The 17,911-nt window shown below is 25.6% G+C and overlaps 1 protein-coding gene across 1 annotated transcript in view; it reads left to right on the top strand.

Moving 5' to 3' along the window:
- Window positions 1-17,911, top strand: part of LOC134838301 (dopamine D2-like receptor) — an 85,051-nt gene that overhangs the window by 56,794 nt on the left and 10,346 nt on the right. Inside the window, exon 5 of the mRNA XM_063853801.1 lies at window positions 17,491-17,743. Coding sequence (XP_063709871.1) covers window positions 17,491-17,743 — 253 coding nt within the window. The remainder of the gene's footprint in view (window positions 1-17,490; window positions 17,744-17,911) is intronic.

Below are 17,911 nucleotides of genomic sequence, written 5' to 3' on the forward strand. Positions count from 1 at the left end.
CATTCTGAAGATGATTTCCATTCATATTTTCTCAATTTTCGAACAAATAAAATTTTTCACGATTCTTCCTCATGCTGACTTAAAATCGTGATAAATTTTGCAAGTTAATTTTCGAGCAATTTTAAGCTTGAAACTGAATAAAAAGTCATTCTGAAGATGATTTCCATTCATATTTTCTCAATTTTCGAACAAATAAAATTTTTCACGATTCTTTCTCATGCTGACTTAAAATCGTGATAAATTTTGCAAGTTAATTTTCGAGCAATTTTAAGCTTGAAACTGAATAAAAAGTCATTCTGAAGATGATTTCCATTCATATTTTCTCAATTTTCGAACAAATAAAATTTTTCACGATTCTTCCTCATGCTGACTTAAAATCGTGATAAATTTTGCAAGTTAATTTTCGAGCAATTTTAAGCTTGAAACTGAATAAAAAGTCATTCTGAAGATGATTTCCATTCATATTTTCTCAATTTTCGAACAAATAAAATTTTTCACGATTCTTTCTCATGCTGACTTAAAATCGTGATAAATTTTGCAAGTTAATTTTCAATTTTAAGCTTGAAACTTTTAAGTCATTCTGAAGATGATTTCCATTCATATTTTCTCAATTTTCGAACAAATAAAATTTTTCACGATTCTTCCTCATGCTGAATTCAAATCGTGATAAATTTTGCAAGTCAAATAAAATTTTTCACGATTCTTTCTCATGCTGACTTAAAATCGTGATAAATTTTGCAAGTTAATTTTCGAGCAATTTTAAGCTTGAAACTGAATAAAAAGTCATTCTGAAGATGATTTCCATTCATATTTTCTCAATTTTCGAACAAATAAAATTTTTCACGATTCTTTCTCATGCTGACTTAAAATCGTGATAAATTTTGCAAGTTAATTTTCGAGCAATTTTAAGCTTGAAACTGAATAAAAAGTCATTCTGAAGATGATTTCCATTCATATTTTCTCAATTTTCGAACAAATAAAATTTTTCACGATTCTTTCTCATGCTGACTTAAAATCGTGATAAATTTTGCAAGTTAATTTTCGAGCAATTTTAAGCTTGAAACTGAATAAAAAGTCATTCTGAAGATGATTTCCATTCATATTTTCTCAATTTTCGAACAAATAAAATTTTTCACGATTCTTTCTCATGCTGACTTAAAATCGTGATAAATTTTGCAAGTTAATTTTCGAGCAATTTTAAGCTTGAAACTGAATAAAAAGTCATTCTGAAGATGATTTCCATTCATATTTTCTCAATTTTCGAACAAATAAAATTTTTCACGATTCTTTCTCATGCTGACTTAAAATCGTGATAAATTTTGCAAGTTAATTTTCGAGCAATTTTAAGCTTGAAACTGAATAAAAAGTCATTCTGAAGATGATTTCCATTCATATTTTCTCAATTTTCGAACAAATAAAATTTTTCACGATTCTTTCTCATGCTGACTTAAAATCGTGATAAATTTTGCAAGTTAATTTTCGAGCAATTTTAAGCTTGAAACTGAATAAAAAGTCATTCTGAAGATGATTTCCATTCATATTTTCTCAATTTTCGAACAAATAAAATTTTTCACGATTCTTTCTCATGCTGACTTAAAATCGTGATAAATTTTGCAAGTTAATTTTCGAGCAATTTTAAGCTTGAAACTGAATAAAAAGTCATTCTGAAGATGATTTCCATTCATATTTTCTCAATTTTCGAACAAATAAAATTTTTCACGATTCTTTCTCATGCTGACTTAAAATCGTGATAAATTTTGCAAGTTAATTTTCGAGCAATTTTAAGCTTGAAACTGAATAAAAAGTCATTCTGAAGATGATTTCCATTCATATTTTCTCAATTTTCGAACAAATAAAATTTTTCACGATTCTTTCTCATGCTGACTTAAAATCGTGATAAATTTTGCAAGTTAATTTTCGAGCAATTTTAAGCTTGAAACTGAATAAAAAGTCATTCTGAAGATGATTTCCATTCATATTTTCTCAATTTTCGAACAAATAAAATTTTTCACGATTCTTTCTCATGCTGACTTAAAATCGTGATAAATTTTGCAAGTTAATTTTCGAGCAATTTTAAGCTTGAAACTGAATAAAAAGTCATTCTGAAGATGATTTCCATTCATAATTTCTCAATTTTCGAACAAATAAAATTTTTCACGATTCTTCCTCATGCTGAATTCAAATCGTGATAAATTTTGCAAGTTAATTTTCGAGCAATTTTAAGCTTGAAACTGAATAAAAAGTCATTCTGAAGATGATTTCCATTCATAATTTCTCAATTTTCGAACAAATAAAATTTTTCATGATGACTTAAATTTAAATTTTGCAAGTTAATTTTCGAGCAATTTTAAGCTTGAAACTGAATAAAAAGTCATTCTGAAGATGATTTCCATTCATATTTTCTCAATTTTCGAACAAATAAAATTTTTCACGATTCTTTCTCATGCTGACTTAAAATCGTGATAAATTTTGCAAGTTAATTTTCGAGCAATTTTAAGCTTGAAACTGAATAAAAAGTCATTCTGAAGATGATTTCCATTCATATTTTCTCAATTTTCGAACAAATAAAATTTTTCACGATTCTTTCTCATGCTGACTTAAAATCGTGATAAATTTTGCAAGTTAATTTTCGAGCAATTTTAAGCTTGAAACTGAATAAAAAGTCATTCTGAAGATGATTTCCATTCATATTTTCTCAATTTTCGAACAAATAAAATTTTTCACGATTCTTTCTCATGCTGACTTAAAATCGTGATAAATTTTGCAAGTTAATTTTCGAGCAATTTTAAGCTTGAAACTGAATAAAAAGTCATTCTGAAGATGATTTCCATTCATATTTTCTCAATTTTCGAACAAATAAAATTTTTCACGATTCTTTCTCATGCTGACTTAAAATCGTGATAAATTTTGCAAGTTAATTTTCGAGCAATTTTAAGCTTGAAACTGAATAAAAAGTCATTCTGAAGATGATTTCCATTCATATTTTCTCAATTTTCGAACAAATAAAATTTTTCACGATTCTTTCTCATGCTGACTTAAAATCGTGATAAATTTTGCAAGTTAATTTTCGAGCAATTTTAAGCTTGAAACTGAATAAAAAGTCATTCTGAAGATGATTTCCATTCATATTTTCTCAATTTTCGAACAAATAAAATTTTTCACGATTCTTCTCATGCTGAATTAAAATCAAGTTAATTTTTGAGCAATTTTAAGCTTGAAACTGAATAAAAAGTCATTCTGAAGATGATTTCCATTCATAATTTCTCAATTTTCGTACAAATAAAATTTTTCACGATTCTTCCTCATGCAAAAAGTCATTCTGAAGATGATTTCCATTCATATTTTCTCAATTTTCGAACAAATAAAATTTTTCACGATTCTTTCTCATGCTGACTTAAAATCGTGATAAATTTTGCAAGTTAATTTTCGAGCAATTTTAAGCTTGAAACTGAATAAAAAGTCATTCTGAAGATGATTTCCATTCATATTTTCTCAATTTTCGAACAAATAAAATTTTTCACTATTCTTTCTCATGCTTAATTAAAATCGTGATAAATTTTGCAAGTTAATTTTCGAGCAATTTTAAGCTTGAAACTGAATAAAAAGTCATTCTGAAGATGATTTCCATTCATATTTTCTCAATTTTCGAACAAATAAAATTTTTCACGATTCTTCCTCATGCTGACTTAAAATCGTGATAAATTTTGCAAGTTAATTTTCGAGCAATTTTAAGCTTGAAACTGAATAAAAAGTCATTCTGAAGATGATTTCCATTCATATTTTCTCAATTTTCGAACAAATAAAATTTTTCACGATTCTTTCTCATGCTGACTTAAAATCGTGATAAATTTTGCAATTTTGCAAGTTAATTTTCGAATGAAACTGAAATTTTAAGTTCTGAAGCAATGTCGACTCGAACAAATAAAATTTTTCACGAAATGCTGACTTAAAATCGTGATTTTAATAAAAAGTCATTCTGAAGATGATTTCCATTCATATTTTCTCAATTTTCGAACAGCTTGAAACTGAATAAAAAGTCATTCTGAAGATGATTTCCATTCATATTTTCTCAATTTTCGAACAAATAAAATTTTTCACGATTCTTTCTCATGCTGACTTAAAATCGTGATAAATTTTGCAAGTTAATTTTCGAGCAATTTTAAGCTTGAAACTGAATAAAAAGTCATTCTGAAGATGATTTCCATTCATATTTTCTCAATTTTCGAACAAATAAAATTTTTCACGATTCTTTCTCATGCTGACTTAAAATCGTGATAAATTTTGCAAGTTAATTTTCGAGCAATTTTAAGCTTGAAACTGAATAAAAAGTCATTCTGAAGATGATTTCCATTCATATTTTCTCAATTTTCGAACAAATAAAATTTTTCACGATTCTTTCTCATGCTGACTTAAAATCGTGATAAATTTTGCAAGTTAATTTTCGAGCAATTTTAAGCTTGAAACTGAATAAAAAGTCATTCTGAAGATGATTTCCATTCATATTTTCTCAATTTTCGAACAAATAAAATTTTTCACGATTCTTTCTCATGCTGACTTAAAATCGTGATAAATTTTGCAAGTTAATTTTCGAGCAATTTTAAGCTTGAAACTGAATAAAAAGTCATTCTGAAGATGATTTCCATTCATATTTTCTCAATTTTCGAACAAATAAAATTTTTCACGATTCTTTCTCATGCTGACTTAAAATCGTGATAAATTTTGCAAGTTAATTTTCGAGCAATTTTAAGCTTGAAACTGAATAAAAAGTCATTCTGAACATAATTTCCATGAGTTTTGATAGAGTCGACTCGGAGTCGACTACAAAAAAATTGGAGTTTAGCACGGAGTTGGTCGACTTTATTTTGAAAACTTCGGACGTTAATTTATTTGATTTTTAATGAAAAAAATATTATAATTTAAAAAATGCGACAAACAAAAATTAAATTTCCATGAATTTAAAAAAAATAAAATTGCAATTTTATATTTTTTTTTCTCTTTTTTTTTTATCAAACTTAAAACAAAAATTGATTTTTTACAAAAAATATTCTCTTTGAGATCAAATAGAACAAAATTGCATTTTAACTCAATAAAGACAATGACGTTCTATATTTTATGATTTTTTTTTACCTTTTTTCATGTCAACAGTTACTTTATTAGAAACTGTAATGGAAAAGTAATGAACATTTTTATCAAGTACGTTCAAGTTTCGAAAAGTATTGTTCCAGATACGAAAAATTTTCTACTCTGTGATAAATTCAGAAACTATTTGTCAGCATTGCAGGTAGGACATATTTTGCGTTTTCTCTGAAGTAACAAAGCCGAAAGGGTTGCCTGTAATAAAATAACGTGGGCTTGAGTTATGATTCTTATCCATTGTTCTACGAAAAAAACAATTCCATGCTTTATTGAGAAGAGAACACTCTTTTCACAGGAAATGTTCAGAAAATGCAAGCAGCACGAAGGAACGGCGAATATGAACGACAATGGGTCATAAAAATAACATTAACAGATGCATTATAGCCAGTTTGTTGTACTTTTATGTTTCCTCTTTACGTCGCTAGGTACATGCAGAAATTCCTCTCTCTTTCTCCCTTTTTTGTATTTTTATACCTTTTTAGCTTCGAAAAGCATAAAATAAAAATTTAACGTTTGTGTAATAAATTCTGTCATTGTTACAGTTTCGGTCCTCGGCTGTTTTTGTTGGGAATGCACGAGGAGATGTTGTTTTACTAAGAATCGTCGTCGTCGTCGTCATGTGACGAGCCTTGTTAGACATGCATGTAACAACAACTAGCTAACAACACATCTATCACCTCAAAAACATATTTCGTGCGCCCCCTAAAAAAGACATTAGAAAATAAAAGTTTTATAACGACCTCTCATATACTCGTTTAGGCTTGCACGTGTCTTGCTGTCTGTCGGGAATCACTTGCGCATCGTCTTGCTTTCAACCATGTTATTTGCGTTAATAGGCACTTTGTACGAAGAAATTGTCTGGTTTTTTCGGTTGTTGTGCAAATTATGTGTTGGCGGCGCACCAAAAAAAGAAGAAAAAAAACGAAAAAAAAAAACTTTTCCATTTTTACGATTGTTTTATTGTGAAAACTTTTGATGGGTGTTATAATAATAATAATAATATTGTACATTGTTGTCTAATTAGGGCTGCATATTGTACTTTTATGTTATTTTAGGTAATAATAATAATGGAATGATAATATAGTTAAACAGTAAAAGTGTTTTTTTTTTGGGAACGCATGTGAAGCATCTCTTCTGGAAAGCTTTTAATATTTACAAAAATGGTGAAATTATGTTCATTTGTTTTTGTTCTGAGTAAATTTTAAGTCATTATTTTTTGTAAATTTTTCTAAAAATTTTATTTTTTTTTTTATTTAAACTTCATATTTTATTTGCAATAATTTAAAAAAAGTCAAAAATATTCAAAAGGCATTAGATTTAATGAAAATTTATTAAAAAAAAAAATCATAAATTTTAAAAATTTTTTTGTCAATTTTTTTTTTTTGCAGTTTTCGATATAAATTTCTGGTTAGAAAAAAAATAAAAATTATAAATTTATTTTTCAAATTAATTTTGAATTTTTCTAAATTTTTTTTCGATTTTCAGGAGCCATTTAATATTTAAATAAATTCAATTATAAATATAGTGTTTTTTTTTTAAATAATAAATTAAAAAATAAAATTATTAATAAAAACTTTAATTAAATTTTGCAAAAAAATTTTTGAATTTAAAGATTTTATAAAAATTTTTTTTTTGATTTTTAAATTTTTTGAAAAAAACGGTTCTCCGTTCAAAAAAGGTTGTTAAAAAACTTTTGTTTAAATAAATTTTTTTCCGATGTAATTTTTTTTTTTTTTTTTTTTTTTTTTTTGAAAAAAAAAAAAAAAAGAAACAAATTAAGCAAAAAAAAATTTTTGAAGGGCCCCAGATTTTTTTGTTCAAGTATAAAAAAATAATTTTAAAAAATAAACAATACAAAAAAAAAAATAAAAAAAAAATTTTTTGAAAAAAAAAAAAAATTGAAAAAAAAAAAAAAATAAAGTTATTTTTTTTAGGCACTGGGCTCGAATAAAATTTTTTCAAGGGCAAAATAATTAAAAAAAAAAGATTTGAAATACATAAAATATCAATAATAACAAAATGGGCCTTTTTTATCAATTTTTTAATTAATATTTTTAATTTTTAAATTTTTAATTTTTAAATTTAAAATAAATTTAAAAAATATTTAAAAAAATAATGCTTTCATATTAATTAAATTTGAATTCTTTTATTTTGGCCTCGCATTTTTTTCTAAGAAAAACTTTTTTCAATTTCAAAAAATTTTAAAAATTTTTGGTCCTTGAAAAATATTTTTAAAATTTCACATTTAAAAAATAATTTAAAAAAATTCTTAAAGTTTTCAATTTAAAAACTTAATTAAAATGATTTCACAAAATTTTGAAATTTTTTTGGAAAAAAATTTAAAAAAATTATTTTTTGGAAAAAAATTTAAAGAAAATTTTCAAAATTTTCTTGAAAAAATTAAAAAAAAAAATTAAAAAAATTTTTAACTCCTTGAAAAAATATGAAAAAAGACCAAAAAACGGGCGATTTTGTTGATATTTTTAACTTTTTTTTTATTTTGCCCTATTGGATTTTCGACTTTTGAAATAGGGCATGGGACAAAAAGTTCAAAAAAATTTTTGGAGCGGCCTATTTTAAAAAAAATAAAATTAAATAAAATAATTTGAATAAATTAAAAAAAGAATTTAAAAAAAAATATTTAAAAAAAATTAATTCAAATAAAATAATTAAATAAAAATTTTTTAATAAAACAAATTAAATTAAATAAACAGATGCCAAGTTCTTTGAAAGCTAAAAAAATATATTTTTGAATTTATTTTAAAAATTCAATTTATTTTAATTTTTTAAATCGATTTTTATATCAAAAACTAAAATCTATTAAATATAATTTGAATAATAAATTGAATAAAATATTCACTGAATAATATATTTTAATCAAATTAGGACTAAAACTATTCATCAAAACTATTTAAACCTGACAAATCGACGAATTAAATACAAATATTTTATCATGAATTTTTTTATTTAAAATCCAGAACGTAACAAATAAATTATATCCTTAAAATCCCTTTTCATTCCGCTAATCACGCTAATTTGTTAATTCCTTCCAACATAAATTCCTTCAAAAATTTGACCTAAATTCCGTCTTTGTCATCAAACGATACAAAATACTCAACTTCGAGTGTCATTAAAAAAATTTACGCAAAACACAAAGAAAAAAAAGCGGAAGACATACTTTAAAATCTATCTCAAATGTCTAGCGGCTGTTGTTTTTTACTCGTCTTTATTCCTAAAGTAAATAAAATTATAAACATCATCGTCGCTTTTTTTTATGTGTTTACGGTATTTCCATAAGCATTAGCACCAAGATCGTGTGCTTACGATGTTAAATCTCCGTTTAGGTGATAATTTTATTTAATAAAAAAAAATACAAAAAAAAGTTCGCCAGTTCATGTACTCGAGCTAGACACTAACAACGCAGAGTTTGTTTAATCAACATGAAAATTTAATTAAAAATATTTTTTGGAAAGCGTTGCTTATCAAGCCAATTTAATACTTTTTGTTGTTCTTTATAATTTCAGGCTGCGAAACGACAAACGAGTCGTTATGCAGATTGTAAATTTAACGATTACGATTATTAGCAACACTTATAAATATAAAAGAGAAGAGCGGGAAGTAATATTGATCATTTGCAGAATATTTCTTCATTAAGCATCGTATTAATGAATTTATTTACGACAGTAATTATCGCTAAATCCAGCAAAAAGCACTATTTTACTCCGTTTTAACATAAAAAAAATGAAACAAACTCGTTTTTATTACTTTAAAAACTTTCATTCATCTCGCGAGGTAAATTTAAGGAAAACGAGAACAGTGCAGTACATTAATCATCGCGTTAATTATGAAACAGTAGACTTTAAAACGGGCGCTTTTGTTGTTTTAAATGCTCAACTTTTTATTTATTTTCCGACACCCCATCGAAAAATAGTGAAAAATTTATCTTCTCTCGTTCATTTTTCGCCGTAATTAAAGCAATAAGTCAAGCAAGAAACTTGAACGAAGAGTCTTTGAACTTTTATCGCACTTTTTTTTCTCAAAAGAAAAGTTGAACAATCAACTTTTGAGACGAGCTGAATATAAAATTTTCCCTTTTTCCCGATCACAACTTGTTATCCGAAAAAGGTCGATTTTTTAAAATTAGAACATCAATCAATGTGCTTAACGGTTTTCGTCTGATTTTTCGAGGGTAGTTAATTAACATAAAATTTCGCATGCTGAGAGGATTTTTGTGGCTTCAAATCTTTTCCTCCTACTTCGTGAGAATTTTCAACTGTTGCTGATCCAATAAACAAAAAAAAATGTAAAGCAAAAACAATAAAAATTATGCAGCGAAGCAATAAAAAAAATTTAAAAGGCAAAGTTTTGCGGTTTTTCAAAAAAAAAATATATAAAAAAAAAATCTAAAACATATTTTAATATTGTTTATTTTTGCATATTTTTTGCAAAAAAAAACAGCTCGCTTAGGTTAATGTTATTTTTTTTTTGCTTTCATTTCCTTTTATTTTTACCATAAAAAAAAATTTTTTTATGCGGTCACCCAAATATTGATTTTTCCCTTCCTTGTATTTATTTTTGTATTCTCGTCGAGTGTCTCTCGACAAAAAATGGAAGGAGTAGCAAAAAAAAACAATGATAATAAGAATTATGAATCTCAAAAATGGGATAATCCTTTCCATACTTCCTTTTTGCTCGCAAGCATCATTAAACTCTAGTTAAAAGTAAAGTTGCGAAAGGATATTGTTTTTTTGTATCTTTTGATGCCTTTTTCTTTGAAAACTTAATTTTTTTAGTTAAAAAGATCAGTTTTTTGATCACAGCTACTGTTCATGCGTAAACTTCCGAAAAAAAAAGTGTCTTTAATCATATTTTTGGTACCAATATGTTTTGCTCCAGTAATTTAATATGTTCAGCAAAAAAAAAAATGAAGACCATTTTTCCATATTTTTATTCATTATCCTTTTTTGCTCATTTTTATCATCATCAATTTCTCACTAAAATGTAACGTTTTTTTACTGCTTTTTCATCCTATTGTTATTGTTATGATGCGTAAAATTTTCATTATTATTAAAAATGATGATGATAATAATTTTCTAGCAAAAAAATGTAAATAAATAAAAAATTATATGAGAATTTTAATAAAATTGGCACGTTATTTATCGACTTCGTTGTGCATGAGTTACTTGATTAATTTAGGTAATCATCTCCCTTTTTGTCCATTATTTTATTTTATTTAATGTTGATATCAATCGATTAATTTTCATTTGATGAAATTAAGATAAGTATCCCAGCCTGCGTGAACACAAAAGAAGCAAGAAGGTGCGGGAAAAGTAAAAATTTATTTTTTTAAATTTTTTGTTAAATAAATACTAATTTTAAAAAATGTTTTTGAAAATAAAAAGTTATAAAAATATAAAATTTAATAAAAAAATAAAATTATAAAATTTCGAAAAAAAAATTAGGAAAAATTATTTTTTGTAATATTTAATTTTTATTTTATTTTTTGTTTTTTTTTAATATTTAGGATATTTTTTTTTTCTTGTATTTTCATTGTGAGAAAAAGTTACTCCAAAAATTAAAAAAATATTTTTTATAAATTTAATTTATTTTCTTTAATAATTTTTAAGAACTATTATCAATAACGTGAAAATGAAAATAAGTGAAAAATATTTTTTAAAAAATTAAAAAAATATTTTTAAAAAATTGTGAATATAAAATTAAGTATAAAATTAAAAAAATAATTTTTGAGATAAAATTTTTTAAATTATTGTCATGAAATTAATTTTTTATTTTTTTAGTAATTTTAAATTTTTTTTTTAGTGTTATATTTTAAATAAAATGTTTTTAAAAATATTTTTAAAAAAAATATTTATTTATTTAAAAAAAACTTGAAATTAAAGATTCATTTTTGTTTTAATTTTTAATTTCACATCTCCCGCAGCTTTCACACAGAAGGAAGAGGGAAGTAATTTAAATTGCGAAGAAGAAGAAGAGATTCAATGTTGCGTACCGCTTTCATCTTAACTACTTATTTAATTAAAATACTTCTTTCCATTTTCTTAATAACTTTTCGTTACTTACATCTTGCCGACGAAGAACAAGTAAAAGTACACGTTTCACATAAGTGAGACATTAAACCGCAAGGCAATATGCATATTATTATTATTATTATTATTATACAACACCTTTATTGCTGTTTTTATGCTGCTCTGCTGCTACTCGTGAAACTTTGGGCGAAGACACCGAGACGACGCAAAAGTTTATGCAAGCAATTTTCCAACGAGATATCCTACTTTTGCCATTATTTGCATTAAATCTAATTAATGCAAATGAGTTTATTTCACTTATTTCGGTGTAATTCTTCCAGCGTCTACGTCTCTTATTTTCAAGTATTTTCTGCATCAGGTCCCCATCACTCGAACTCACATTTTAGTCTTACAATGGATTAAGTGTCTGCTTTTATATCCTTTTATTTTTTGTACTTACAGATTTTATTCGGTTGAGTTGTTTCCTCTTTGTCATTTTCCTGCTTTTCATGCATTATTGCTATTTTTGTTTTGTGTGCCGACGACCTGTGTATCTTTTAAAGATGATGATGAATATTGAAATGTGTTAAGTCATCGGGAAAATTTTGTCTCGGAGGTAAACTAGGTCAATTTTGATGTTCATTTAGTAAAGTAACAATTTAACTTTTCGTATAAAAAAAAGCTGTAAAAAAGGGGGATTTATCATCGTCAGTTTTTGCGAACGTAAAAAAAATGTATTTCATTAATCATATACAAAGCAGTTTGTGCAACAAAATCAAAGACTACCAAAACATGACAACATTCTGGTTTTGGTTTATATCAAAGTTTTGTTTAATATGAGATTGGATTGTGAAAAATTTGTGTTTCGCAGTTAAAAAAATGTTTCAATTCTTTTCAAAATTAAAAATTTATGTTGTTAAATTAAATTAATTATTAAAATATTTATTATAAATAAAATCAAATAATTATTTTGTCTAAAAAAATTTATTAAATAAATTTAATTAAATTTTATTTTGATTTAATTTTATTTTCATATTTTCAAAATTTTTGCTTTCAAAATATTTTTATAAACTCTATTTTATTTTTTTTTTACAAATAAATATAATTCTATTTAAAAATTTTTTCATGGTAAAAAAATAATTTTAATTGAAAATTTATTAAAATTTTATTTGAAAAAAAATTTTTTTTTCGATTTAAAAAGCTTATAAATCCAATACTTTTATTAAATGAAGTTAAAAAAATAATATTAAAAGCTTTTTATATTTTTTTTTAAATTAAAAAATTTTATTTGAAAAAAACTTTTTTTTCGATTTAAAAAGCTTTTATTTAATGAAGTTAAAAAAATAATACTTAAAATAAAATTATTTTTAAATAAATAATAATATTTTCTTCAATTCTTAAAAAAAAAATTAATTTAAATAATTTATATTTTTTGTAGACAAAAATTATATTTAATAAATGCAAAGAAAGAGAAAATAATGAAAATTTTTGAATTTTTGAACGGAAATGAATTATTATTATTCCATTATAATTATTAAAAAATTTATAAATTTAAATAATTATAAAAAAATTATTAGCTTTGAGTATTTTTTTTTTCACATTACGAAACACAACATCCTCACAGAGATAGTTTATTAAATGCGTCTCTCTTCTTGTTTTCTTTTTTGCGTTTCACCCACACACAACTTCCCTCTATTTGTATTCCAAGCAGGTACATACGAGACAAGACCCGAAAAAAAACATAACAGTACTCCATAGAGCAACTTTGACGTTGCCATCCCTTTTATGTAAACTTCGTTAAAGCAGTCTATCTAAAGGTATTTATTTACTCTACGAAATTCATATTAAAAGTATTTGAATATGTGTGTCTGTGTCTTTTTCCTCTGGCACACACAAAAAGGGAAGAAAATAAAACACAGCTTTAACAAGAGAATTTTACACCTGCGGGTTTGAATTCGTTCGTAGAATATTTTTCTCTGTGTTATTGAAACGAGGATGTCTAATTTTTTTTAGGCAAAAATATGTTTCTATTGTTTTTTTTCTGATGTCATGTCGATGCCATCCTATATACACAGAGAAAAACTAGTTTGTAGCTCCGTTTTTTTTCGTAACTTTTGATTTATGTCACCCAACCTTATTTTTAATATTTTATTACAACTGCAACGTCTCGTGTTTCGCATACAAATAAGACGCAAATGGCAAAACCTATACTTTCGTCGTGCCTGTATGTGAAATTGTGATAAGCAGACCTTCGTAATTGAGAGATTATTTACACAAATTTTTAGAGCGGAAAATTTACACAATGCCAACTGGGTGCCTTTTGTGTGACATATCGAGCGAAGGAACTATAAACATTTTTTTTTCATGGTTAAAAAAATTTCCTGCTAAAAAACATTGACACATGCTTGCAATATTTCACATTTTTTTTAAAGTTTAAAATTATGATTCTGATGAATTGAAATGCCTTTTTAATATCACGAGCGGCATATTAAAAAAGTTTTGCACCGACAAAAACACACGTGTGTGTGAAAAAAACTTTTAAATTGTTTTTTGATGTAATTCAAGAGCAATTGATATTTTTCTTGCTGTTTATGTCGAGTTGTTTGTCAATGCCATCCCGGTTGCGATGAAAAATGACAAAATATGATACAGATTGATCAAAAGAAATATCAAATTTTAAAAAAGGATCACAAACGTTTTTTTGTACACGTATTTTTTGTGACAAAAAATTATTTCACGAGAGAAAATATTTTTTAATTTGAATATTGAGTCAATAATTTATGAATAATAAATAAATGGATGTTGCCCAAGAGACTTGTTTTTGTATATAAATAAAATATACACAAAAAAAAATATGTTAAAACATGAATTTACAAAAAAGAGGACAACTTTCGGTGGTAAAAAGTTGGAAAGGCAACAATTTATGTGTTTGTGACAAAGTAAAGTTTTCTCCTTGGTTTTTCCATGTCAAACGAAGAAATTAATTTAAATAAAAAATAACTTCTGGTTAGGATTTAAATTTTTAATCAAGAATTTTAAGTTGATAATATTTTCCAAGGAACATCTCTTTCCGAGAAATTCTTCGTAAAATTGTGGATTTCAAAAGTTTTCAATAGAAATGCCTCAAGTTTATTGAATTAACTCTTCTTGCAAATAATAATTTTGTGCACGCTTCTCATCAAACCCGCGTCAGATGAATGTATCTCATTTTCAGCGAGTGGTTTGTGCCATACAATAATGTTCATTAGGAACTTCCCAGAAGCAATACAAGGAGAAATTAATTGACACATCAAGTTTTTACAGGGCTAAAAAATATTTATGACTTGAACTTAAATCTTTTGAACTAGTTTTTAGCTTTTTAACTGAATATTTGTAAACTATAAAAATAATTTAAAATATAGGTACCTAATAAATAAAAAAAATAATTATTTATTTTAAAATTATTAATTTAATTAATTCATAAAATTAATTAAAAAAGAAATTGAATTTAATAAATATATTAAAATTAAATAAATTAATGAAATAAAAAATTAATGAAATTAATAAAATATTTTATAAATAAATTATTTTCTAATTTAATAAAAAAATCAAATTGAATTTTAAAATTAATTTAAATTAAAAAAAAATAAATTATTTTTAAAATTAAATTATTATATTTTTAATTATTTTATTTATTATTTTTTTTAATTAAAGTGACTTAAATTTAAGGTTTAAATTCACAAAAGTTATGATTTAAATTTTTTTGTATACCTGATATTATTTTGTGAATTAAAAATGAAAATTTATAGCTTTTTGTTGAATAAATTTAAAAACCTCTAAGAAATTGTGTCACGATAAACAATTTGTCACTGTATCCATCCGCAGAATCGCGAAATAAAGAGATCTCGCATGAATAATAATTAGACTTCCTTTGTACGTGTGTAAATTTATATAATTTTTTTGTAAATAATCATTAATTTGCTTTCATACAGTAGACTTCACTTGACTGCTGCGATGATTAAATTGAAATTTGTTTGGCAATGGCGGGCGCGGCGTTTTAATTATTAATTACAGCACATTCAATGTTTGTCAATTAAACGCATGTTTACCGTTAAACTGTTTCTACAAGTTTTTCCGCATGTGTGTTTTGAATTTTGAATAAAACATATTGCGCAACTTTTTCATTTGGAAGCAATTTTACGAAGCTGCTGCACGTTTCGGCACCTTGTATTCCTTTTTTTTCGACGGTGACGTCAAAGGTGACAACAATTTGTGTGTGTGTGTGTGGATGTAATAATTAAATTATAAAAAAAGGTAGCGAAATTGAAATGCGTATAAATTAAGTTTCCTTCCTCTCTCTAAATATATTCTGATTGTGTCGTTTTTGCGACACATGATGAGGCATCCTGTTACACCTTCTTCCATGAAGTGTATTAGGAACGTACGAGAAAATTTGTAAAAAGGTTTTTAAGGTCACGGATATATGATCGCAGTGTTACCGACATTTTCTCTGCGTTGTGTAAATGAAAATGAACATCAGATGATAATAAGTGCTTTCTAAAATGTTTATGAAAAATCTCATCCATGGTCGTATGAGTTTGCTTAAGAATATGTCAAAAGTAAAAACTTTTTAATTTTAAAAATTTGTAAAATCCTAGGGCCATCTTTTCTTATTTATACTTAATTCTACCAATTCTTTTTAATTCTTCCTTAATAACTATTTTATTTTGAAGTGCGTTAAAGTCAATATCGTCAGAAAAGTCAATTTAAAATCTAATGCAGCACGGGATGGGGGTATTATTTTATATATTTTCGGATATCTAAGGACATATTGGTGGTTCCTTTCAACGAATTTAATTTTTATGACGCTCGATAAAATGTTGGAACTCAGTATGTCATGAGTGAAAGTAGCGCAATTTATTCGGAAGCGATCCTCAATGGTTTATATGTGTCCTGCCACCCAAGATCACGCAAGGAAAACAACAAAAACTGCTTTTTTGAAATAATTTAAAGCCTCCTCAATAGCTCCGTTGGATTAAATTTCTGAAAAAAAAAATAAAAAAATAAAGATTCACAAGAAATCTTTAATGGATAGACATCTAAAAAGAATAAAAAAAAAATTAATAAAAAAATTCAAACAAAGAAACTACAAACTCGTTCTTTTTATTTGTTTTGACTCCATGAATTCCATTCGACATAATATATTGATAAAAGTTTAGTTTGTTGATGCATAATTTGCAACCTTTTATATCGCAAAACAAAAATGTTTACGAAAAAAACGATAAAGACAAACTAAATGTAGATGAAATCACTCCCACTCCATCTTCATTCGAGAAATCCTTGTATCGAATGTTTTTTGCACCATTTGGTATTTCCTTTTTTCTTTCTATTTATTTTCTTTTTCAATACATGAATAAGTTAAAAGAAACAAGTTCATTCAATATGAGACGTGATTCTTTACGCGTGGGTTTAAAACATGTGATTAGAAATTATGATCTCTCATTTTTTTTCTTTAAATGTAAAACTTACCAATGACTTACCACGATGATCAATGACTCCATTTGTTTGACCTATTTATAGAAGTGCTGCAAAGAGAATTACAGCCCAATAAAAATGGCTGTATATTTTGAATTATTTATTCGATTGGATGTTTGCAAAGGGAAGCAAAGTAAATAGTACTCACAAAGTTCATTCGTCACATTCGAACGTGATATATGTTTCCATTCATTCATGAAATTCATTCGGTCTCCATATGTTTAAAACATTTTCTCGATTTTTTTTTGCTCTATCACCTTTTTTATGAAGTCGAAAAGTCCAAGTTTTCCTTTTGTCTGTAATCAAATTTGAACAAAAAAAAGTTATCCTTTTCACACTTAATAAATTTTTGGGGCAGTCGAAACCCAGATGGCCCAAAATGAGGAAAATTGAGGAACATTTATTCCCCGAAAATTGTACAGATGTTTCTGGTTGATTAACAACCAGGCGTTTCCTCCATTTTCAACAATGGGCAAATTACTTGGCAATGTAACAAAATAATAGCAACAGTTTTACAAAATAAATAAATATTTAAAACGCTGATTGACCTATCATCAACATGCAAAAAAAAAATAAGCATACTCACCGTTAAAACGCAAACAACAAAATTTAATCAATTTTATTGGATCAACATTCAATTTTAATGGCATCAATTTTACTTAAACTAGTTGTTTGCGGACTGCCATATTCTGCTTGCTGCCACAATGTCGACAACGATGTTTGTACTTGATTTTTCGGCTCATTTTTTTCGTGTCGTGTTGTCGTTATTTTAATGTTTCAATTTTTAAAATGCCTCTTTTTTCTCTCATTGCAGATACATTGCTGTGACACAACCAATTAAATATGCAAAACATAAAAATAGTAGACGTGTGTGCCTAACAATACTCTTAGTATGGGCAATATCAGCGGCAATTGGCTCGCCAATTGTGTTAGGGTTGAATAATACGCCAGACCGTTTACCGGATGCGTGTTTATTTTATAACAGTGATTTTATTGTATATTCATCGCTAAGTAGTTTTTATATACCGTGCATTATTATGATCTTTTTGTACTGGAGTATTTTTAAGGTGAGTTAAATATTCATATTTTTTTGGCAGGGTTGCAAATTTTTTTTTCAAATTTAAAACTTTTTAAATAAAACTGAAGTCACAAAAAAAAATTTTATTTAAAAAATTAAAAAAAAATGAAAATAAAATTTTTCAATTTGAAAATTTAATTAATTAATTTTTTTAATT

The sequence above is a fragment of the Culicoides brevitarsis genome, chromosome 1, assembly GCF_036172545.1.
Source record: "Culicoides brevitarsis isolate CSIRO-B50_1 chromosome 1, AGI_CSIRO_Cbre_v1, whole genome shotgun sequence".
NCBI lineage: Eukaryota > Metazoa > Arthropoda > Insecta > Diptera > Ceratopogonidae > Culicoides > Culicoides brevitarsis.